The sequence below is a fragment of the Oncorhynchus keta genome, chromosome 17 (genome assembly GCF_023373465.1).
Source record: "Oncorhynchus keta strain PuntledgeMale-10-30-2019 chromosome 17, Oket_V2, whole genome shotgun sequence".
Lineage (NCBI taxonomy): Eukaryota > Metazoa > Chordata > Actinopteri > Salmoniformes > Salmonidae > Oncorhynchus > Oncorhynchus keta.
The window spans coordinates 48,424,557-48,447,664 of NC_068437.1; the positions used below are offsets into that span (position 1 = coordinate 48,424,557).

General features: G+C 39.7%; 1 protein-coding gene across 1 annotated transcript in view; it reads left to right on the forward strand.

The window, feature by feature from the left end:
• LOC118396058 (copine-8-like) overlaps positions 1–15,852 on the forward strand; it is a 75,931-nt gene extending 60,079 nt beyond the window's left edge. The window contains exons 17-20 of the mRNA XM_052466293.1: positions 1,482–1,584; positions 9,689–9,746; positions 12,162–12,235; positions 14,413–15,852. Coding sequence (XP_052322253.1) covers positions 1,482–1,584; positions 9,689–9,746; positions 12,162–12,235; positions 14,413–14,619 — 442 coding nt within the window. The 3' untranslated portion in view covers positions 14,620–15,852. The remainder of the gene's footprint in view (positions 1–1,481; positions 1,585–9,688; positions 9,747–12,161; positions 12,236–14,412) is intronic.
• The last annotated feature ends 7,256 nt before the right edge of the window (positions 15,853–23,108 follow it).

Here is a 23,108-nt window from a genome sequence, read left to right on the forward strand (position 1 = left end):
CATTGAGTGGCTGCTGCCAACATACTGACTCAAATCTCTAGCCACTTTAATAATTAAAAATTGGATGCAATAAATGTATCACTAGTCACTTTAAACAATGCCGCTATATAATGTTTACATACCCTACGTTACTCATCCCATATGTATATACTGTACTCTACATCATCTACTGCATCTTGCCTATGCCGTTCGGCCATCGCCCATCCATATATTTATATGTATATATTCTTATTCATTCCTTTACACTTGTGTGTGTATAAGGTAGTTGTTGTGAAATTGTTAGATTACTTGTTAGATATTACTGCACAGTCGGAACTAGAAGCACAAGCATTTCGCTACACTCACATTAACATCTGCTAACCATATGTATGTGACCAATAAAATTTGATTTGATTTGACTAGAGGTCCATGCAAGAGAATAGACAGATTAGTAAAAGAGTGGTCATAGGCTAACGCAAAATATGCTTCATAGCAGGGGTTGGAACCTAAATTGTTTTCCAATCATTTTGTTCTGAACAGAACCAGTATTTTTTTGGTTCCTTTCAGTTTGCTTAATGTTGGACAAAAGCTAGCTAGCTAACAAGCTTGTGTGTGCAGAGAGGCACACAATTAAAAACACGCCTTCTTTTTTGTGGTTAATAAATACAATGTGAGTAATGATAACTATAGTATCCTTAACTAGCATTGAAAAAACTTAATCCATTCTTTTGTAATAAAAAATCACTCTCTAATTTCTGAATCACGCTTGTAACGTCAGTAGGCTACAGTAGCCTATGCATCAGAGGGGAGGGACATGAGAAGGGGAGGGGTAGATTGCCTACACACACACACACACACACACACACACACACACACACACACACACACACACACACACACACACACACACACACACACACACACACACACACTGGCAAAGATTTCCAGCTGGCAGGCAGACACTGGAATAAGTTTCTGAGTGACAGAGTGAGGGCTTTGCATAGGCGCTTTGTTGCATTTTTTGTGGGACTGAAACAAATGCTGGACTGTAAAATAACGTTATTACCCGGTTCTCATGCTTTTAAAATAATGCTTCTATTCTAGAACAGTATATTTTTTTCGGTTTTCAGTTCTGTTCCCTGAATCGGGTCCAACCCCTGCTTCATAGATACATTTAATTAATTGATTTATGACATTTGACATTGTAGTCATTTAGGGAACGCTCTTATCCAGAGAGACTTACAGTATTATTTATTACAGTATTATTGATTACACGCTGCAACTCATATTGCTCTCCTCCCTGCTCTCCTCCCTGCTCTCCTCCCTGCTCTCCTCCCTGCTCTCCTCCCTGCTCTCCTCCCTGCTCTCCTCCCACCAACCTCTCTGTTCTCCTCTCTCCCCTCCCCTCCCCTCTTCTCCTCTCTCCCCTCCCCTCCCCTCTTCTCCTCTCTCCCCTCCCCTCCCCTCTTCTCCTCTCTCTCGCTCTCCGCCACCCCCTCCAGGTATGCACAATCAGTGAAAGACGGCTCCCAGTACTTCATCCTCCTTATCATCTCGGACGGTGTCATCACCGACATGGCTCAGACCAAAGAGTCTATCGTAAATGTAAGACATCTCAAACTTACTATTAATTAAAGCCCCACTCTTACAACATTTTGTCAGCCATTTTTATACATGTAAAATGTATGCTATAGCCTACACATCTTCATGAGTTAGAGTGGTTACATTTATCCAGCCCCATCCCCCAGTTATATAGCAAACCAAGTGGCGGGTCTAGATTTACAGTGAGGGAAAAAAGTATTTGATCCCCTGCTGATTTTTCATGTTTGCCCACTGACAAAGAAATGGTCAGTCTATAATTTTAATGGTAGGTTTATTTGAACAGTGAGAGACAGAATAACAAAAACAACATCCAGAAAAACACATGTCAAAAATGTTATAAATTGATTAGCATTTTAATGAAGGAAATAAGTATTTGACTCCTCTGCAAAACATGACTTAGTACTTGGTGGCAAAACCCTTGTTGGCAATCACAGAGGTCAGACGTTTCTTGTAGTTGGCCACCAGATTTGCACACATCTCAGGAGGGATTTTGTCCCACTCTTTTTTGCAGATCTTCTCCAAGTCATTAAGGTTTCAAGGCTGAAGTTTGGCAACTCGAACCTTCAGCTCCCACCACAGATGTTCTATGGGATTGAGGTCTGGAGACAGGCTAGGCCACTCCAGGACCTTAATCTGCTTCTTCTTGAGCCACTCCTTTGTTGCCTTGGCCGTGTATTTTGGGTCATTGTCATGCTGGAATACCCATCCACGACCCATTTTCAATGCCCTGGCTGAGGGAAGGAGGATCTCACCCAAGATTTGACGGTACATGGCCCCATCCATCGTCCCTTTGATGCAATGAAGTTGTCCTGTCCCCTTAGCAGAAAAACAGCCCCAAAGCATAATGTTTCCACCTCCATGTTTGACGGTGGGGATGGTGTTCTTGTGGTCATTGGCAGCATTCCTCCTCCTCCAAACACGGCGAGTTGAGTTGATACCAAAGAGCTCCATTTTGGTCTCATCTGACCACAACACTTTCACCCAGTTGTCCTCTGAATCATTTAGATGTTCATTGGCAAACTTCAGACGGGCATGTATATGTGCTTTCTTGAGCAGGGGGACCTTGCGGGCGCTGCAGGATTTCAGTCCTTCACGGCGTAGTGTGTTACCAATTGTTTTCTTGGTGACTATGGTCCCAGCTGCCTTGAGATCATTGACAAGATCCTCCAGTGTAGTTCTGGGCTGATTCCTCACTGTTCTCATGATCATTGCAACTCCACGAGGTGAGATCTTGCATGGAGCCCCAGGCCGAGGGAGATTGACAGTTCTTTTGTGTTTCTTCCATTTGCGAATAATCGCACCAACTGTTGTCACCTTCTCACCAAGCTGCTTGGCGATGGTCTTGTAGCCCATTCCAGCCTTGTGTAGGTCTACAATCTTGTCCCTGACATCCTTGGAGAACTCTTTGGTCTTGGCCATGGTGGAGAGTTTGGAATCTGATTGATTGATTGATTGTTTCTGTGGACAGGTGTCTTCTATACAGTTAACAAACTGAGATTAGGAGCACTCCCTTTAAGAGTGTGCTCCTAATCTCAGCTCGTTACCTGTATAAAAGACACCTGGGAGCCAGAAATCTTTCTGATTGAGAGGGGGTCAAATACTTATTTCCCTCATTAAAATGCAAATCAATTTATAACATTTTTGACATGGGTTTTTCTGGATTTTGTTGTTGTCATTCTGTCTCTCACTGTTCAAATAAACCTACCATTAAAATTATAGACTGACCATTTCTTTATCAGTTGGCAAACGTACAAAATCAACAGGGGATCAAATACTTTTTTCCCTCACTGTAGTTGCTTTTCAAATGAAGAAGAAGACCTTCAACATTCAACTCCACCACCACTTACAGTACCACTTACTCAGTCATTCTTGGTGCGTGGACCAATGTTGACAGTGTTTAATGTCTGTCTGTCTATGTTGAAGTAATGCTGTTTGGAATGCCCTGACTCAAAAATTGTGTTACATAGAAATAGAAATCGCTGCTTTTTGTTAAACAATTTTCCCTACGTACTGTAATGTGATTGTGGGGTATGATATGAGAACTATGAGTTTCAAGCAACCCCAGAAATAGATGTTCCTCATATTTCTGCCAATTTAATGTTCACCTAAATGGCAATACAAAGTTATGAAACATAGTGATGTGTTAATCTATCATTCTTTCTCACAAACCTTTTGGCAAATGGCTATCCACTCAAAATTGCAATGCAATAGGTGTCCGCTATGGGAGGAGATGGAAATAAGGTTAATTTATAAGCTGTCAGACTGGCCGGGGTTTAAACACAAGTTGTACATGCATGAAATGACAGAGGTGACAATCCTACAAAGGCTTGGCAAAATGTGGGAGCCAAACCACATAAAGGAGCAGAATTGGAAAACATTGACCACTTTGTGACAGGCAGTTTCTACCATTTTTCTCTGAGAAGTATAACTTGTACAGTATTTACAGTATTGTCAATAATTGGGGGTATTTCTCCTGTGGCGTTTTAGATAACGATGGTTATTGACGTTGGCATTGAAAGGAACTTGTTTTCTCAAGCTCTCTTTATTTGTTGACACCTCTCTTTCTCTTTATTTGTTGACACCTCTCTTTCTCTTTATTTGTTGACACCTCTCTTTCTCTTTATTTGTTGACACCTCTCTTTCTCTTTATTTGTTGACACCTCTCTTTCTCTTTATTTGTTGACACCTCTCTTTCTCTTTATTTGTTGACACCTCTCTTTCTCTTTATTTGTTGACACCTCTCTTTCTCTTTATTTGTTGACACCTCTCTTTCTCTTTATTTGTTGACACCTCTCTTTCTCTTTATTTGTTGACACCTCTCTTTCTCTTTATTTGTTGACACCTCTCTTTCTCTTTATTTGTTGACACCTCTCTTTCTCTCTTTTATTTGTTGACACCTCTTTCTCTTTATTTGTTGACACCTCTCTTTCTCTTTATTTGTTGACACTCTCTTTCTCTTTATTTGTTGACACCTCTCTTTCTCTTTATTTGTTGACACCTCTCTTTCTCTTTATTTGTTGACACCTCTCTTTCTCTTTATTTGTTGACACTCTCTTTCTCTTTATTTGTTGACACCTCTCTTTCTCTTTATTTGTTGACACCTCTCTTTCTCTTTATTTGTTGACACTCTCTTTCTCTTTATTTGTTGACACCTCTCTTTCTCTTTATTTGTTGACACCTCTCTTTCTCTTTATTTGTTGACACCTCTCTTTCTCTTTATTTGTTGACACCTCTCTTTCTCTTTATTTGTTGACACCTCTCTTTCTCTTTATTTGTTGACACCTCTCTTTCTCTTTATTTGTTGACACCTCTCTTTCTCTTTATTTGTTGACACCTCTCTTTCTCTTTATTTGTTGACACCCTCTTTCTCTTTATTTGTTGACACCTCTCTTTCTCTTTATTTGTTGACACCTCTCTTTCTCTTTATTTGTTGACACTCTCTTTCTCTTTATTTGTTGACACCTCTCTTTCTCTTTGTTGTTGACACCTCTCTTTCTCTTTATTTGTTGACACCTCTCTTTCTCTTTATTTGTTGACACCTCTCTTTCTCTTTATTTGTTGACACCTCTCTTTCTCTTTATTTGTTGACACCTCTCTTTCTCTTTATTTGTTGACACCTCTCTTTCTCTTTATTTGTTGACACCTCTCTTTCTCTTTATTTGTTGACACCTCTCTTTCTCTTTATTTGTTGACACCTCTCTTTCTCTTTATTTGTTGACACCTCTCTTTCTCTTTATTTGTTGACACCTCTCTTTCTCTTTATTTGTTGACACCTCTCTTTCTCTTTATTTGTTGACACTCTCTTTCTCTTTATTTGTTGACACCTCTCTTTCTCTTTATTTGTTGACACCTCTCTTTCCTTTATTTGTTGACACCTCTCTTTCTCTTTATTTGTTGACACCTCTCTTTCTCTTTATTTGTTGACACCTCTTTCTTTCTCTTTTATTTGTTGACACTCTTTATTTGTTCTCTTTCTCTTTATTTGTTGACACCTCTCTTTCTCTTTATTTGTTGACACCTCTCTTTCTCTTTATTTGTTGACACCTCTCTTTCTCTTTATTTGTTGACACCTCTCTTTCTCTTTATTTGTTGACACCTCTCTTTCTCTTTATTTGTTGACACCTCTCTTTCTCTTTATTTGTTGACACCTCTCTTTCTCTTTATTTGTTGACACCTCTCTTTCTCTTTATTTGTTGACACCTCTCTTTCTCTTTATTTGTTGACACCTCTCTTTTCTTTATTTGTTGACACCTCTCTTTCTCTTTATTTGTTGACACCTCTCTTTCTCTTTATTTGTTGACTTTCTCTTTTCTTTATTTGTTGACACTCTCTTTCTCTTTATTTGTTGACACCTCTCTTTCTCTTTATTTGTTGACACCTCTCTTTCTCTTTATTTGTTGACACCTCTCTTTCTCTTTATTTGTTGACACCTCTCTTTCTCTTTATTTGTTGACACCTCTCTTTCTCTTTATTTGTTGACACCTCTCTTTCTCTTTATTTGTTGACACCTCTCTTTCTCTTTATTTGTTGACACCTCTCTTTCTCTTTATTTGTTGACACCTCTCTTTCTCTTTATTTGTTGACACCTCTCTTTCTCTTTATTTGTTGACACCTCTCTTTCTCTTTATTTGTTGACACCTCTCTTTCTCTTTATTTGTTGACACCTCTCTTTCTCTTTATTTGTTGACACCTCTCTTTCTCTTTATTTGTTGACACCTCTCTTTCTCTTTATTTGTTGACACCTCTTTCTCTTTATTTGTTGACACCTCTCTTTCTCTTTATTTGTTGACACTCTCTTTCTCTTTATTTGTTCTCTTTCTCTTTATTTGTTGACACCTCTCTCTCTCTTTCTCTTTATTTGTTGACACCTCTCTTTCTCTTTATTTGTTGACACCTCTCTTTCTCTTTATTTGTTGACACCTCTCTTTCTCTTTATTTGTTGACCTCTCTTTCTCTTTATTTGTTGACACCTCTCTTTCTCTTTATTTGTTGACACCTCTCTTTCTCTTTGTTTGTTGACACTCTTTCTCTTTATTTGTTTCTTTCTCTTTATTTGTTGACACCTCTCTTTCTCTTTGTTTGTTGACACCTCTCTTTCTCTTTATTTGTTGACACCTCTCTTTCTCTTTGTTTGTTGACACCTCTCTTTCTCTTTATTTGATGACACCTCTCTTTCTCTTTATTTGTTGACACCTCTCTTTCTCTTTATTTGTTGACACCTCTCTTTCTCTTTATTTGTTGACACCTCTCTTTCTCTTTATTTGTTGACACCTCTCTTTCTCTTTATTTGTTGACACCTCTCTTTCTCTTTATTTGTTGACACCTCTCTTTCTCTTTATTTGTTGACACCTCTCTTTCTCTTTATTTGTTGACACCTCTCTTTCTCTTTATTTGTTGACACCTCTCTTTCTCTTTATTTGTTGACACCTCTCTTTCTCTTTGTTTGTTGACACTTTCTCTTTATTTGTTGACACCTCTCTTTCTCTTTATTTGTTGACACCTCTCTTTCTCTTTGTTTGTTGACACCTCTCTTTCTCTTTATTTGTTGACACTCTCTCTTTCTCTTTATTTGTTGACACCTCTCTTTCTCTTTGTTTGTTGACACTCTCTTTCTCTTTATTTGTTGACACCTCTCTTTCTCTTTGTTTGTTGACACCTCTCTTTCTCTTTATTTGTTGACACCTCTCTTTCTCTTTGTTTGTTGACACCTCTCTTTCTCTTTATTTTTGACATTTGTTGACACCTCTCTTTCTCTTTGTTTGTTGTTTCTTTATTTGTTGACACCTCTCTTTCTCTTTATTTGTTGACACCTCTCTTTCTCTTTGTTTGTTGACACCTCTCTTTCTCCTCTTTCTCTTTGTTTGTTGACACCTCTCTTTCTCTTTATTTGTTGACACCTCTCTTTCTCTTTGTTTGTTGACACCTCTCTTTCTCTTTATTTGTTGACACCTCTCTTTCTCTTTATTTGTTGACACCTCTCTTTCTCTTTATTTGTTGACACCTCTCTTTCTCTTTATTTGTTGACACCTCTCTTTCTCTTTATTTGTTGACACCTCTCTTTCTCTTTGTTTGTTGACACCTCTCTTTCTCTTTATTTGTTGACACCTCTCTTTCTCTTTGTTTGTTGACACCTCTCTTTCTCTTTATTTGTTGACACTCTTTCTCTTTATTTGTTGACACCTCTCTTTCTCTTTGTTTGTTGACACCTCTCTTTCTCTTTATTTGTTGACACCTCTCTTTCTCTTTATTTGTTCTCTTTCTCTTTATTTGTTGACACCTCTCTTTCTCTTTATTTGTTGACACCTCTCTTTCTCTTTATTTTATTTGTTGACACCTCTCTTTCTCTTTATTTGTTGACACCTCTCTTTCTCTTTATTTGTTGACACCTCTCTTTCTCTTTATTTGTTGACACCTCTCTTTCTCTTTATTTGTTGACACCTCTCTTTCTCTTTATTTGTTGACACCTCTCTTTCTCTTTGTTTGTTGACACCTCTCTTTCTCTTTATTTGTTGACACCTCTTTCTCTTTATTTGTTGACACTCTCTTTCTCTTTATTTGTTGACACTCTCTTTCTCTTTATTTGTTGACACCTCTCTTTCTCTTTGTTTGTTGACACTTTCTCTTTGTTTGTTGACACCTCTCTTTCTCTTTATTTGTTGACACCTCTCTTTCTCTTTATTTGTTGACACCTCTCTTTCTCTTTATTTGTTGACACCTCTCTTTCTCTTTATTTGTTGACACCTCTCTTTCTCTTTATTTGTTGACACCTCTCTTTCTCTTTATTTGTTGACACCTCTCTTTCTCTTTATTTGTTGACACCTCTCTTTCTCTTTATTTGTTGACACTTTCTCTCTCTTTCTCTTTGTTTGTTGACACCTCTCTTTCTCTTTATTTTTGTTTGTTGACACCTCTCTTTCTCTTTGTTTGTTGACACTCTTTCTCTTTGTTTGTTCTCTTTCTCTTTATTTGTTGACACCTCTCTTTCTCTTTGTTTGTTGACACCTCTCTTTCTCTTTGTTTGTTGACACCTCTCTTTCTCTTTGTTTGTTGACACCTCTCTTTCTCTTTATTTTTGTTTGTTGACACCTCTCTTTCTCTTTGTTTGTTGACACCTCTCTTTCTCTTTGTTTGTTGACACCTGACACCTCTCTTTCTCTTTGTTTGTTGACACCTCTCTTTCTCTTTATTTGTTGACACCTCTCTTTCTCTTTGTTTGTTGACACCTCTCTTTCTCTTTGTTTGTTGACACCTCTCTTTCTCTTTATTTGTTGACACCTCTTTCTCTTTGTTTGTTGACACCTCTTTTCTTTCTCTTTGTTTGTTGACACTCTCTTTGTTTCTTTCTCTTTATTTGTTGACACCTCTCTTTCTCTTTGTTTGTTGACACCTCTCTTTCTCTTTATTTGTTGACACCTCTCTTTCTCTTTGTTTGTTGACACCTCTCTTTCTCTTTGTTTGTTGACACCTCTCTTTCTCTTTATTTGTTGACACCTCTCTTTCTCTTTGTTTGTTGACACCTCTCTTTCTCTTTGTTTGTTGACACTCTTTGTTTGTTCTCTCTTTCTCTTTGTTTGTTGACACCTCTCTTTCTCTTTATTTGTTGACACCTCTCTTTCTCTTTGTTTGTTGACACCTCTCTTTCTCTTTGTTTGTTGACACCTCTCTTTCTCTTTGTTTGTTGACACTCTCTTTCTCTTTGTTTGTTGACACCTCTCTTTCTCTTTATTTGTTGACACCTCTCTTTCTCTTTGTTTGTTGACACCTCTCTTTCTCTTTATTTGTTGACACCTCTCTTTCTCTTTGTTTGTTGACACCTCTCTTTCTCTTTGTTTGTTGACACCTCTCTTTCTCTTTGTTTGTTGACACCTCTCTTTCTCTTTATTTGTTGACACCTCTCTTTCTCTTTATTTGTTGACACCTCTCTTTCTCTTTATTTGTTGACACCTCTTTCTCTTTTTTCTCTTTCTCTTTATTTGTTGACACCTCTCTTTCTCTTTATTTGTTGACACCTCTCTTTCTCTTTATTTGTTGACACCTCTCTTTCTCTTTATTTGTTGACACCTCTCTTTCTCTTTATTTGTTTCTCTCTCTCCCCCCACCTCCAAAGGCGGCTACTCTGCCCATGTCAATTATAATTGTCGGGGTTGGACCGGCGGAATTTAATGGTACAAAAGGAATAATGGAATGTGTGTGTGTGCACCCTTGTGTGTGTGTGCACCCTTGTGTGTGCGTGTATGTGTGTGTGTATGTGCACGCATTTGTGTTTCTAATCTCTTCCCTGCGTTAAATCCATTATTTGCCCCTCACCCGGTTCTCCCTCTCTCCTGCTTCTCACCTTTCCTTTTTCTATCCTTCTTTCTTACCCCTCCCTCTCCCTATCGCGCCCCTTACCCGGCTTCCCTCTCTCCTGCTTCTCACCTTTCCTTTTTCTATCCTTCTTTCTTACCCCTCCCTCTCCCTATCGCGCCCCTTACCCGGCTTCTCTCTCTTTTGCTTTCCTTTTCTATCTCACTCTTTCATATCTCTCTCTCATTTGCTTCCCATCCCCCCCACTGTTTATCTTTCTAAATGTCAATGCTCATTTGACCCAACATTCTACAGAAATGTGTCATCATTTCCCTTCACCTTTTTGTAGTAACAGACCAAGTCCTCGCCTTTCATCTCTTATCATAGGAAAGAAGTGTTTACAATTCATAAAACACTCCAGCTCTATGATAAACACATTCATTCTTTATGAGCAATTAGCCTTTTAAAGTCAACGGTCCTTTAAGATTATCACGCTTACAAAGTCAATGTGCACAGTAGCATGATGTCCCTCCCTGTTCCACTACACATGGTTGCTTTCCCTTATACAGATGTAGGATCTTAATTTGATCACCCTGTTGCAAGAGAACTTTCCTGCAATGAAGGACATTTAAAACTTGTTGTGTATTTGAGGTTTAAAAATGCTTCTGAAGTTTTGTATTTTCGACTTGGAAATTTCAAACTTGATTTTCCCTTACACAAAATGTATCAATGCCTACAACAAAAAAACGTTGATGCTGCAGGATTATTTTCCTGCTTTAGCAAACAGGCTAAAATTAAGATCCAGGATCTGTGCATCAGTGGATGCTGCTGAGGGGAGAACGGCTCATAATAATGGCTGAAACGGAGCAAATGGAATGGCATCGAACACCTGGAAATCATGTGTTTGATGTATTTGATACCATTCCACCTATTCCACTCCAGTCATTACCACAAGCCCGTTCTCCCCAATTAAGGTGCCACCAACCTGCTGTACTGTACATATCCCACCATATACTTCACCACACCCGGCTGGGCTGCAACCTGGTCTCAGAGCAAAACGTATGATATTTTACTCAAATCCATGCCACCCCATTTAGTTTAATATGTTCGTTTACACTAGGTTACATTAGATTGGCCTACCAATGTAATAGTGGTCGTACAATATAATACAAATTGTAGGATGTATAGTATCCTACGTCTTGATCGCATTTTACCCATTTAGTATGATATATTACATTCGACTTTGAGGCGTCTGTTTCTCAAACTAGACACTCTAATGTACTTGTCCTCTGCTCAGTTGTGCACCGGGGCCTCCCAATCATCTTTCTGTACTGGTTAGGGCCAGTTTGCGCTGTTCTGTGAAGGGAGTAGTACACAGCGTTGTACGAGATCTTCCGTTTCTTGGCAATTTCTCGCATGGAATAGCCTTCATTTCTCAGAACAAGAATAGACTGACGAGTTTCAGGAGAAAGTTATTTGTTTCTGGCCATTTTGAGCCTGTAATCGAACCCACAAATGCTGATACTCCAGATACTCAACTAGTCTAAAGAAGGACAGTTTTATTGCTTATTTAATTAGCACAACATTTTTCAGCTGTGCTAACATAATTGCAAAATGGTTTTCTAATGATGAATTAGCCTTTTAAAATGATCAACTTGGATTAGCTAACACAACGTGCCATTGGAACACAGGAGTGATGGTTGCTGATAATGGGCCTCTGTACACCTATGTAGATATTCCATTAAAAAAATAGCAGTTTCCAGCTACAATAGTCATTTACAGCATTAACAATGTCTACACTGTATCTCTGGTCAATGTGATGTTATTTTAGGGTTAGGGTTAGGGTTAAAAAAAAGGACATTTCTAAGTTACCCCAAACTTTTGAACGGTAGTGTATGTTTACTATGTTACGTCTTGTCAAAGTAATGTAACCTAACGTAAAGTAACATATCATGCTAAATGGTTTTGCTCTAAGACCAGGCTGGTTCATCACTCACCCAGTACTGTGCAGTAACTTACAACCAAGGATTTCACGGCTCTACACACACATTTACGGTACTCAAACAACATTGCATGGCAGGCAATGAAACAGTGTCATCTCGTGTAGCATGCTCACTGGCTCTCTGTGGTAATGTAGCATGTGTAGTTAATGCACACGGACAACAGTGCAGCATCTGTAGTCAACGATGTGTCATGCTCTGTGGCACTGATGATGTTGCCATATTGATGTGGGCTTTGTTCTGACATGGCATGGATGACTGATGTGCTTCTCTCTCTCTCTCTCTCCTTCTCAGAAATGATTGAGCTTGATGGAGACGAAGAGAGGATTTCATCTCAAGGGAGGTTCGCAGAGAGAGATATTGTTCAGGTATTATGGAGCTTTCTCATACATTAACGCAGTTTCATTGTCTCTGGAAATAGGCTGACATTCTATAGAATGTGTATATCATGTATGTATGAAAATGGCCTATGTGAATGGCTTCTGTCTCTCTCTCCCTCACTCAATCACCATCTCTGCGTCTTTCATTCCCCCCTCTTTCTAATCCACTGTCTTTCCCCATATCCCCATATCTTCACATCTATTCTGTCTTTCTCCCCATATCTTCCTATGTATTCTGTCTTTCTCTCTATATCTTCACATCTATTCTGTCTTTCTCCCCATATCTTCACATCTATTCTGTCTTTCTCCCCATATCTTACTATGTATTCTGTCTTTCTCCCCATATCTTCACATGTATTCTGTCTTTCTCCACATATCTTCACATCTATTCTGTCTTTCTCTCTATATCTTCACATGTATTCTGTCTTTCTCCCCATATCTTCACATCTATTCTGTCTTTCTCCCCATATCTTCACATTTATTCTGTCTTTCTCCCCATATCTTCACATCTATTCTGTCTTTCTCCCCATATCTTCCTATGTATTCTGTCTTTCTCCCCATATCTTCACATGTATTCTGTCTTTCTCCCCATATCTTCACATCTATTCTGTCTTTCTCCCCATATCTTCCTATGTATTCTGTCTTTCTCCCCATATCTTCACATGTATTCTGTCTTTCTCCCCATATCTTCACATCTATTCTGTCTTTCTCCCCATATCTTCACATGTATTCTGTCTTTCTCCCCATATCTTCACATCTATTCTGTCTTTCTCCCCATATCTTCACATCTATTCTGTCTTTCTCCCCATATCTTCCTATGTATTCTGTCTTTCTCCCCATATCTTCACATGTATTCTGTCTTTCTCCCCATATCTTCACATGTATTCTGTCTTTCTCCCCATATCTTCACATCTATTCTGTCTTTCTCCCCATATCTTCCTATGTATTCTGTCTTTCTCCCCATATCTTCACATGTATTCTGTCTTTCTCCCCATATCTTCACATGTATTCTGTCTTTCTCCCCATATCTTCACATCTATTCTGTCTTTCTCCCCATATCTTCACATGTATTCTGTCGTTCTCCCCATATCTTCACATGTATTCTGTCGTTCTCCCCATATCTTCACATCTATTCTGTCTTTCTCCCCATATCTTCACATGTATTCTGTCTTTCTCCCCTTATCTTCACATCGATTCTGTCTTTCTCCCCATATCTTCACATCTATTCTGTCTTTCTCCCCATATCTTATCATCTATTCTGTCCTTCTCCCCGTATCTTCACATCTATTATGTTTTTCTCCCCTTATCTTCACATGTATTCTGTCTTTCTCCCCATATCTTCACATCTATTCTGTCTTTCTCCCCATATCTTCACATGTATTCTGTTTTTCTCCCCATATCTTCACATCTATTCTGTCTTTCTCCACATATCTTCACATGTATTCTGTCTTTCTCCCCATATCTTCACATGTATTCTGTTTTTCTCCCCATATCTTCACATGTATTCTGTCTTTCTCCCCGTATCTTTACATCTATTCTGTCTTTCTCCCCATATCTTCACATCTATTCTGTTTTTCTCCCCATATCTTCACATGTATTCTTTCTATCTCCCCGTATCTTCACATCTATTCTGTCTTTCTCTCCATATCTATTCTGTCTTTCTCCCCATATCTTCACATCTATTCTGTCTTTCTCCACATATCTTCACATGTATTCTGTCTTTCTCCCCATATCTTCACATGTATTCTGTTTTTCTCCCCATATCTTCACATGTATTCTGTCTTTCTCCCCGTATCTTTACATCTATTCTGTCTTTCTCCCCATATCTTCACATCTATTCTGTTTTTCTCCCCATATCTTCACATGTATTCTTTCTATCTCCCCGTATCTTCACATCTATTCTGTCTTTCTCTCCATATCTATTCTGTCTTTCTCCCCGTATCTTCACATGTATTCTGTCTTTCTCCCCATAACTTCACATGTATTCTGTCTTTCTCCCCATAACTTCACATGTATTCTGTCTTTCTCCTCCTCTACACCACTTCTCTACCATTATTATTTTCTAATGGAACCACTGTACTCTTTCTCTTACTGTCTCCTCACTCCTTCTCTTCCTCCCCTCTTCTCCGTTCCTTCTCTTTTCCTCATCCCTTCTCTCCATCCAGTTTGTTCCATTCCGTGACTACATCGACCGCAGGGGGAACCACATTCTCAGTATGGCCCGTTTGGCCAAAGAGGTCCTGGCTGAGATCCCTGACCAGTTCCTCTCCTACATGAGGACCAGAGGCATCAAACCAGGCCCCTGTCCCCCTGCCTACACCCCCACCCCTGCCTTGCACCCCCTCTTCACCCGACGGGTCAGCCGAATCTGAAGGGTAAGACGCCCCCCCCCGACCTCTTCCTCTTTTGCTTCTTCTTCCTCACTGGAGTCGTTTCCACGCTCATGTTGCACCTTTGTGGACTCTGGGATTCCATCATCCGTGGCATTGATCAGCCCTTTCTGTGGAGAGGACAGACAGCCATCATCCCTCAGGAAGGACTTCCACTGAGAGGTCAGAAGTTAGAGGTTAGAGGACGCAGTTTACTGGTCTGACCCAGGAGGTGGGTGAGTCACTGTAATTGACGAGACAGGAGCAGCATCCAATCTGTGGAGAACCTTTCAGAAGCGCATTTCTGATCTGTTATTTCTACATCCTGCTCTTCCTCTCAACTTCACTTCTCTTTCACCAACAGTCTCTTTCTAAATGTTTACAAAAGTTGAGGATGATGAGGAGGATTCATACTCGTGGACACATCTTTATTTCTCTCTGATTTGTACTCCAGATGCTCTCTGGCTCTCCTTTTTTTAGCCACAGAGACTGGTGGTAGCGATGATGAAGAGGATGAAGATGATGCTGATGATGCTGATGATGACAAGCCCAGGAGCCACATCCCATGTGTGGTGTTTATTTCTTTTTTTACGGCGCATGTTGTAGTCCTAGTAGAGAAGCATGCAGTTAAAGTCCTGCACTCAGGGCCTCCTAGCTGATCATTTATTTTCCAACTACCACCTTTGAAGACAGTACCTTCACCACCTATAATCTTCCCACTATATTACGCTCCTACCTTGACTCAAAGGGGACTTCCTTCAGAGTCTGGTCCTATCAAATACAGCAGGGACTAAACCAGCCTTATTCTCTTTGTGTCCCAAATGGGACCCTATTCCCTACATAGTGCACTACTTTTGAGAGCCCCGGTCAAGCTTAGTGCACTATATAAAGAGTAGGGTGCCTCTTGGGATGCAGAATCTATCCATTGGATACATTCACAGTCGCCATGCTCACAAGAATTGTGGAATAGTGGAATCTCCATCCATGCATGGGAGTTAAAAACATACTTACCAATTAGTTACACCACCACTTCCATGTGTGTCCTCTGACTCTGGAGTTCAGTGAGAAAATGTTGTTTTGTATTTTCAGGAGCATTCTCTCTTTAGTTTCTACCTCTTGCTTCACATCATCATGTCACTAAACCCTGTGGATGGATGTATGTGTGTTTTGTAAAGGCAGGATGTTAAGCAGTAATATTTCAGTCTACCTTTTGGTTCACAATGCCGCCTTTGTCTCTCACTGAGTGAAAACATTTTACATTTACGTTGAACATTTTACTAGCCTACACTACCGGTCAAAAGTTTTAAAACACCCACTCATTCAAGGGTTTTTCTTAATTGTTTCTATTTTCTACATTGTAGAAAAGTAGTGAACATATCAAAATGATGAAATAACACATTTGGAATCATGTAGTAACCAACAAAAATGTTAAACAAATCAAAATATATTTTATATTTAATACTCTTCAAATAGCCACCCTTTGCCTTGATGACAGCTTTGCACACTCTTGGCATTCTCTCAACCAGCTTAATCTGGAATGCTTTTCCAACAGTCTTGAAGGAGTTTGCACATATTCTGAGCACTTGTTGGCTGCTTTTCTTTCACTCTGCGGTCCAACTCAACCCAAACCATCTCAATTTGGTTGAGGTCGGGGGATTGTTGAGGCCAGGTCATCTGATGCAGTACTCCATCACTCTCCTTCTTAGTAAAATAGCCCTTACACAGCCTGAAGGTGTGTTGGGTTATTGTCCTCTTGAAAAACAAATGACAGTCCCACTAAGCCCAAACCATATGGGACGGCGTTCCGCTGCAGAATGCCGTGGTAGCCATGCTGGTTAAGTGTGCCTTGAATTCCAAATAAATCCCAGACAGTGTCACCAGCAAAGAACAACCACACCATCACACCTCCTCCATGCTTCACGGTGAGAACCAAACATGCGGAGATCATCCGTTCACCCACACCGCATCTCACAATGACAAAGAATGTCCATTGATCGTGTTTCTTGACGTCCTTTAGTAGTGGTTTCTTTGCAGCAATTCGACCATGAAGGCCTGATTCACACAGTATCCTCTGAACAGTTGATGTTGAGATGTGTCTGTTACATTTATTTGGGCTGCAATTTCTGAGGCTGGTCATTCTAATGAACTTATCCTCTGTGGTAGAGGCAACTCTGGGCCTTCCATTCCTGTGGTGGTCCTCATGAGAGCCAGTTTCATCATAGCACTTGATGGTTTTTGCGACTGCACTTGAAGAAACTTTCAAAGTTCTTGAAATGTTCTGTATTGACTGACCATCATGTCTTAAAGTAATGATGAACTCTTTGCTTATTTGAACTGTTCTTGCCATATGGACTTGGTCTTTTACCTTGGTCTGGTTACTACATGATTCCATATGTGTTATTTCATAGTTTTGATGTCTTCAGTATTATTCTACAATGTAGAAAATAGTAATAAAATCAAGAAAAACCCTTGAATAAGTAGGTGTTCTAAAACTTTTGACCAGTAGTGTATATCAGAACATAATTACAGCACTTATATAGTTGCAGCCAGTTTGTAGATTCATTCCAGTTTCCACTCTCAATTTGCTCAGAAAACCTGGCAGTTGACCAAGAAATGAGATCCTCTGGTTATTTCCTTCTATTTCAACATGATTTAAGATCGCCATTCCTCATAGCAACAACCCTTAGATCAGTGGCTTCAGTTCAGCTTAACCTAGTGTATGGCAAAGTGGGGTGAGGTGGAGGTGATTTCAAAGCCAAAGCAAAATGTCCCCAGCCATAATTAATTATCACCTCAATATTAGGTTTAAAGGTCTGTGGAAGGGTGTGTACAGACTGCTCAACCTCATCATAAATTGACTAATATACTGGTGGAACACCGCAGACAGTGCACCGTGAAATAGATGCATAATACACACTATAAACAAGTGTTCACAACAAGGCCGACTTCAAACAGCAACAATCAGTGTGAAATTAACCGGACTATAAAAGAGTTGACCATGAATGCAAACAATGCCAGAGAAATCCTACACATGCATTGAAATAAAAGGCATACATCAAAGCACTTAGACTTACTTAGACCTACAATCGACAGGGATGCATAAAGACAAACAAAGTCGACCAACGAATGACGAAAATCACGAAATACGAAAGGAAAATCTACACATGCCTTTTTAAAGGGAGCTAAGGCCCCACCTGTGATTCACCACTGCCACATGGACAGTGCCTCGGTACAGGCATAGTGGAGCTCTGTGGCGTGGTGCTGAATGGACAGCGCCTATGTCTAGTAGCCAGCTATAGTGGTGTGGTGTAAAGTTCGCCGCCATTGGACTCTGGAGCAGTGGGATCACGTTCTCTGGAGTGATGAATAACACAGGCAGTCCAACGGACGAATCTGGGTTTGGCGGATGCCAGGAGAACACTACCTGCCCCAATGCATAGTGTCAACTGTGAAGTTTGGTGGAGGAGGAGTAATAGTCTTAAAGCTACAGCATACAATGACATTGTAGATGATTCTGTGCCACCAACTTTGTGGCAACAGTTTGGGGAAGGCTCTTTCCTGTTTCAGCATGACAATGGCTCTGTGCACAAAGTGAGGTACATACAGAAATGGTTTGCCGAGATCTGTGTGAAATAACTATTGTAAATTGGCACTCCACATGTAAAAGGTTGCCGTCCCAAATCTATAGGCTATATGAAGTCACCCTTGTAGAACGATGCACACAGTGTGCTGAGACAGTATCTCCTGCGATTCTCACCAACATTGTCTTGTGCTCTTCCCGCTCATTTCTTCATTTGCCTGTCTGCATTACTCGCCATGGATGAGAAAATGTTGACTAGGCGGCTCTGAGAATATTGAAACGTATCAACGAACGAGGCAGTTTAGAGAATATTGAAACACTTTTTATAAACAAGGCAGTTCCGAGAATATTGATTGTAACATAGTAGCCAACGAGGGGGCAGCTCGCGCACATTTTTACACGGGCCAGCTTGTCTCTGTCTGATGTAGTTGCACTATCTCGGTGCTCATTGTATAAAATAAAATAAACATCCAGGCATCCACACTATATATGAATTGCGGCAAAGTTGCTTCCTATTTCAGTCACGTCTTTGGTTCCATTCATGTGGGTCAAACAAAAACACTCTAATGATTGACTGACTAATAGTGCCTCCCACAATGCAGGCAATGGCTGAAAGTTGCAGCTGGTGAGGAGCAACTGCAGAAAATTTAAGTCGACTGCAATCGAAACTTCATGACCTTTGATCACATGGTTGTTGTAATGTTCATGCAGTCGACATGTAGTCTGAGAATTTTTATCCTCGTAATGGAACACACTTTGAAAGGGACTTGACAAAAGTGATCCGATTGAACACGGCCACGATCTCTGCTCTCTGCTTTCTAAAAGTGAGACAAAAGGCACACAGGCTGGCAGCTGCTCTCTGAGTGATATTCTGCATGGTCCTAAAGCTAGCCATCCAGTACACTAAACAGCGGTTTCATTTTAGTCGGGATTGGAATGGGATTAGTCTACTTTTTTTTGCCTACTTTACTTGTTTGGTCTTGAGCTAGGGTATGGTGACCGCTATACCCAACTGACGCCCCTGCCTTAGTTACACCTTAGTGAATACATTTTTTGTTTGTTATTTGCGTTCATATTTCTCTCTCGTTGGGTTGAATTACTCAAACTCAATCAGGTAAATGCTCTGTCACTTTTCACCCAGCTCTCTATGACAGTGTAGCGGTAAGAAGTCAAAGCACCAAAACATTGTCTGCATCTCAAATGGCACCGTATTCCCTATATGGTGCACTACTTTAGACCAGGTACCAAACCGGACTGTAACCATATAATTAATATTATATTGCTATGGAACTAGACCAAACCAGCCTAGACTAGATACAGTATGACCAGACAAGAAAAGCACCTTCCATTTTAAAGCTTCACACTGGAGAGTTGAACAGCATCTGCCTAGGACTGGGACTCTGGCTCTCTCTTGCTCCCAAACAGAAGGCTAGGGCATTTTATTATTTATCACGACAAGATGTCAACTTCATCTCACACACTCACGTATACGTACAGTATATACTGTATATGTATTTCTGTAGGAAACATGCATTAAAAACTTGCATAACATCTAGAGAAGAGGGTACACTAAAAGCAAACATGTCTTATATTCTCACATCATGAAACATTCTATAGAACAGTCTGGAACATTCTACAGAAAATGTTATGGAACATTCTATAGAACAGTGTGGAACATTCTACAGAAAATGTTATGGAACATTCTATAGAACAGTGTGGAACATTCTACAGAAAATGTTATGGAACATTCTATGGAACATTTGAAGATAAACAACACTATCAGCCAGTTCTCTGCTTTATATTGAAATATCACATCACTCCCACTTGGTTTACCATCCATTTCAGTCAACTATAGATCTATATTCATGCTGCAGCTACTAAATTAAATAAACTCATTTCAGGCTCATTTTCATCTGTTTTATAGGTGGCTAACACTAACGTTAGCCAGCACTAGGGGTTAAGGTTAAGGTTAAGAGTTATGCTAACGTTTTAGGTTTAGGGGAAGAGTTAGTTAAAAGGGTTAAGTATCCTTCTATCTTCTGTAGCCATACCAAACGTAACATATCATATTAATTTGAGTGCCCCACGTTTAATATGTTATGTCTAGTCTGTGAGACCAGTCTGGTTTGTCACATGCACTTGCACACTGCTATATGTGTGAAACCAAACAGACGGTCTCTTCAAGTCTATGAAAATGTATAAAACATAATATAGAGCATTTATTGGAACAGAACCCTGAAGGTGTTCATATGGCAAACAAGCCCCACACTTATGGTTGATAAAAAACAGCTTTAATTAATAATACATGTCATTGCCTCTTCCCACAGACAATGATGTGATGTGTGTCTGTGTCACTTTGCCAAGATGATAACGTGAGCTTGATGGGGCCGATCCAGTGACTGCACAGCTAAAACAGAACGTAAACGTTCTCCTTTGATTATTCCACAATGTTCTGGGAACCAAAATTTGTGAGCTGACTGACAGTATCTGAATGCCTCAGAAAGCCCATGTATTCTTCTACACGTGACATTGTTTACCTGTGATAATCAAGTGATTTATTATTGAATGCCTGTGATAACACTAATGCCCTAGTGTTTTTATATAATAGCATGCATCATGTTTTGCATGGATCATTTTCTATAACGGAGATGCACCGGTATATTGTATATTATTATGACATTATTATGTGTTTTCAGAAATACTATGTAAACTTTGCCTTAAAATGTCACTGAACTCTTGGAATTGTGCAATGCCTTCAGATAACGTATATAACGACAGATTCTCATTATGTGTCAGTGCTCAGTTGTTTTTATATATTAATGCACAGCCCCTCCTATGTCAGTCTTCTATTGTTCTTTCAGAAGCAGTGGTTGGAATCATAGAACAAGAATGACATTCTCGTTCTAAGGTTGGAATGATCTTAATAAGAGGGGTTATGAGCTGAACAGTCAAATCTGTAAATACGTTCCGAATGGCACCCTATTCCCTATGTAGTGCAGTACTTTTGAACAAAAGTAGAGCACTATGTAGGGCATAGGATGCCATTTGGGATGCTTTGTTGTCTAGCTCCCAGTTAAGGGGCATTATATAAATCAATCAACCGGCATAAGTGTTATCCAGCAGCCCAGAACGTTTAAAGTCAATCTTATATCAATTAATTCAATCTGATTGTTGTATCAATGTTGCTTAATCATTACATTAGGAAAATTGAGTGGCCCCAGGCCTGCAATTTCTTCCATGTTGCAATACTAATTATCCAATACCTCTCAAAATCCATCTTATAAATGCTTGTGTTGATAATGACTCGCTTCAAGGAGTCCATAAGATATAGTAGAAATGTAATCCATATTTGAAACCATTTCAGTTGGTCTGAAAAATGCCATATCATCTATGTTCAGGATGAAGCCCTGAGGATAGCAGGCATCTTATAGCTTTGACTGTTTGGAGTAGAGAAGAATACCACTGGAAATAATGCAAATGACTATTTCTGTATGAATTTTCAATATTTAAATAAATATTCATATCAAAGAGTTTTCATTTTTTGAACAATCATTCAGCTCTGAACATTGGCCTTTTTAGTGGGGTTTCAGATTCAGATCACTGTTGTTTATGCTTACAATGCAAGGTATAGAGCTGACACAGAGTCTTTTAGACATTCAGCCTACATCCTGAAAGTGCACTCGTTTGAGGCCCAAGTTTAATGATGACATATGAGCAATCACACACACACGCACACACACACACACACACAAATCAAAATCAAATAAAGTTGTATTTGTTAGATTCACCGAATACAAGTGTAGACTTTATAGTGAAATGCTTACTTACAAGCTCTTTAAAAAGTTAAGCAGTTAAAACAAGCCGTTAAAAAGTAAGAACATTTACAAAAAGATAAAAAGAAAATAGTAACACAATAAAATAACAATAATGAGGCTATATACTGTATACGCTATATACAAGGAGTGCTGGTACCGAGTCAGTGTACTGGGGTATGAGGTAGTTGGGATGGTGATTGATTGAGGTAACATGAACATGTAGGTTTGGTTAGATGATTGATTGATTTAAGTACTACTAGGTAGGGGGTGAAAAGCAGAACGTCTGGGTAGCCGTTTAATTAACTCTTTGGGTACAAGAGAAAACAGACTTTGCTTGGGTGGCTGGAGTCTTTGAACACTTTTAGGGCTTCCTCTGACACCGCCTGGTATTGATATTCTGGATGGCAGGAAGCTTGGCCCCAGTGATGTGTACTGGGCCGTACGGACTACGCTCTGTAGTGCCTTGCGGTTGGATGCCGAGCAGTTGCCATCCCAAATGGTGATGTAGCCAGTCAAGATGCTCTCAATGGTGCAGCTGTAGAACATTTTGAGAATCTGAGGGCTCCTGCCAAATCTTTTGTCTCCTGAGGGGGAAGAGGCGTTGTTATGCCCTCTTCACGACTGTGGTGGTGTGTTTGGACCATGATAGCTCCTTAGTGATGTGGACACCTAGGAACTTGAAGCTCTTGACCGTCTCTACTACAGCACCGTCAATGTGAATCAGAGTGAGCTCAGCCCTCCGTTTCCTGTAGTCCACGATCAGCTCCTTTGTCTTTATGATATTTAGAGAGAGGTTGTTGTCCTGGCACAACACTGCCAGGTCTCTGACCTCCTCCCTGTAGACTGTCTCATCGTCGTCGGTGTTACTGTAATTTAATTATGTCAATGTGTTTTCATTAATTGAAAACCCTTAATATATTTTATGAGAATTTGTAAGATCTTGTTTGCATAAAATAGACTGAGACCAGCCATTTCAATAATAGGTAACAGAATTTATTCTCGGAGCGCGCTGCCACTTCACCACGAGCTACAGTTTATCTACAAAACATGACGTCATTTCATTGCTTAACAGAAACCCCTCCTCTCGACAGGGACAA